This window comes from Teleopsis dalmanni, chromosome 1 (genome assembly GCF_002237135.1).
Source record: "Teleopsis dalmanni isolate 2A chromosome 1, ASM223713v2, whole genome shotgun sequence".
Classification (NCBI taxonomy): Eukaryota; Metazoa; Arthropoda; class Insecta; order Diptera; family Diopsidae; genus Teleopsis; species Teleopsis dalmanni.
This window is the reverse complement of record NC_051846.1, coordinates 138,727,893-138,730,398: the sequence shown is the minus strand read 5'-3', so window position 1 is coordinate 138,730,398 and position 2,506 is coordinate 138,727,893. Positions and strand designations below refer to the sequence as shown.

General features: G+C 34.8%; 1 protein-coding gene across 1 annotated transcript in view; it reads right to left on the bottom strand.

Annotated features, from left to right (window-relative positions):
* The window catches only part of LOC119666321 (mucin-22-like), a 7,550-nt gene extending 5,281 nt beyond the window's left edge, over positions 1–2,269 (bottom strand). Inside the window, exons 1-2 of the mRNA XM_038075604.1 lie at positions 2,214–2,269; positions 10–1,848 (exon numbers count right to left, since the gene is read on the bottom strand). Coding sequence (XP_037931532.1) covers positions 10–1,848; positions 2,214–2,255 — 1,881 coding nt within the window. The 5' untranslated portion in view covers positions 2,256–2,269. The remainder of the gene's footprint in view (positions 1–9; positions 1,849–2,213) is intronic.
* Between the last annotated feature and the right edge of the window lie 237 nt (positions 2,270–2,506).

The window sequence follows — 2,506 nt, the reverse complement described above, 5'->3', positions numbered from 1 at the left end:
GTAGCACACATCCACTCCGTCGTTCATACATATCTTACCTTCTTCACACGTTATTCCATTACCTACTGTCACCATAGTACCTTCTTTCGTGGGAAGGCATCGTTTGTAAGTTGTTGGCCCTATACAGTAATGTGTTCGTGTGCCACAGTTTGTTCGTGTTGTGGATTGTGCAGAAGTTCCGATTTCGCTTATGTTTATAGTTACACTAGGTAGTGAAGGAATAGTTTGCAAGCTGTGTGATAGATTGTTTGTTATATCAATTGTTGTTTGACTTGTTGAGTTGCCTTGATTAGTTGTTGGTAATATTTCGGTTTGGCTTGTCTGCGTTTGCATTTGTGTATTTGTGGAATTAATTATTGTTTGACTTGACCCGCTTACATTACTGTTGCTCACTGTTTGTGTGGTTGTATCGATGGAATACAACTCTTTAGCTTCTTCTCTTGTGCCACCTATTAAGCTTTGTCCTAAATTTACATCATTTACAGATAATTGACCTGGGTTAAGTTGTGAGGTAGTTTGCGTTGGACCATTTGAAGGTATTGTAGAGGTTATTGATGTTTGGCTAGAATTGTTCTGATTGTTTTGGCTTGTATTTTGTTGATATGTTGCTGGTATGTTTTCACCTTGGCTGGATTGTGTATATATAGTTGTCTGCATTATTTCAGTTGTCTGTCCGGAGCCTGAGTAGCCTTCCGTCTTAATTTGTTCATAGCGTTCAGTTTGTGTATATTCTGTGACTTGGTTTTCTTCAATAATTTGCCCATTCTGAGACCCTACAATTGATAGCCCAGAGCTGTTCTGACCCAATATTGAAGACTGTTCACCATTCACAGTTTGAGAATGCATAGTTACTTGACCCTGTCCTATTGTATGCACATTGGCTGCTTCGTTTACTGATTGTGCGTTCTGAGAACCAATTGCTGATGTTTGTCCAGAGCTGCTATTGCTTGTTATTGTCGATAGTCCCATGTTAGTTAATTGAGTATTCGTATTTATTTGATTTTGTCCTATTATTTGTCCTTCAGTGGTTGTGACGGAGGTTTGCCCGTTTTGGGTCTCAAAAACTGATGTTTGCGCGATATTACTTTGACCGATTATTGTTGGTTGTTCTATGTTCGTGGTTTGAGTATAAAAATTTGACTGATTTTGTATCGCTGATTGATTTCCACTTACGTCGCTTTGACCGTCACTAGTTAATGTTTGACTAATGCTGATTGCTGAAAGACTAGATCCATTATGACCACCCGCTTGTGAATTTGAACCTTGTGTTGTTTGAGTATTCATATTTTCACCTGCTTGCATTGAGGAACCACCACTTTGACCCGTGGTTAAATGTGTAACTGCTTGCACAGTTTGTGTTAATACTTCCCCAATTTGGTTAAGTATTCCACTTGTAGGTACTTGAGTAATACTATTTTGTGCAATTGTATTGCTATTCGCTGACATTTGTGAAGATGTTGAAGTGTTCATTTGGGTAAAGTTAGAAATACTTGTTTGCTGTGAATTTTGATTGGATTGCTCTGATACAGTCGTTGTTGGTATTGTGGTTGACTGAATTGATTGAATTGTGTAACATATATCAACTCCATCATTTACACACCTTTTACCTCTCTCACATGGTATACCATTACCTACAGTTACCATCATTCCATCTCTTGTAGCAAGACAACGCTTATAAGTCATTGGGCCGATGCAATAATGGGATCTTGTTCCACAATTAATTCTTTCATTGGTTAATATAGCGGTTCTTGCAGTAGATGTTTGTTGAACTGGGTTAAGCAACTCAACTTCAACTAAATCAAGTAATTTCACTTCTAATAATGCTTTCTGTTCCGAAAAGCATATTAGCTACAAAAAATAATAATAACAGTTTAATAGTTAGGAAATGTTTTATGTATCATTTACTAATATTTGATTTGTATAAACATTGCTTGGAGTTTCTATAACACTTGCACATGAAAATTGCTAAAAACACTACATTTTATTGCAATTAATTATAATATACTCAACATTTTTGATTGAAAATTTGTAAATATTAATGTTAATTCACAAAAGCAGGCATTGTAAATCGCATACGTGTGTTCCAGCATATGGATGTTTTGAATGCCTTTAGTAAATAAAGTTAATAGATCACTTTTGTCTCGCTATACTCCAGCTTATGTTTTGTTTTTATACAAAAAAAAAAAAAAACAAAAAATAAGTTGACAAGTTACCGTTAATAAAATTAATATTCCGTTTATTTTTTTGCTAACCATCTTTGGATAGCCAGTACGGCAATTTTACTACTGTTGGCTTTGTATGCTAAAGAACGCTTTTATGCTAAAATGATTTTTCTTCTTATCTCTGGAAGAAGCGCAACAATTTGACACTATCTAAAAAATCTAAATATATTTTGATGGTATGATAAAACTGACAGTTGTAGATAATTTCTGTATATATTTTGAAGTAGTTGCGAGAAAAGCTTCAAGAGATTAAATAAATATATAGCTTAAAAAATTTTTCTCTT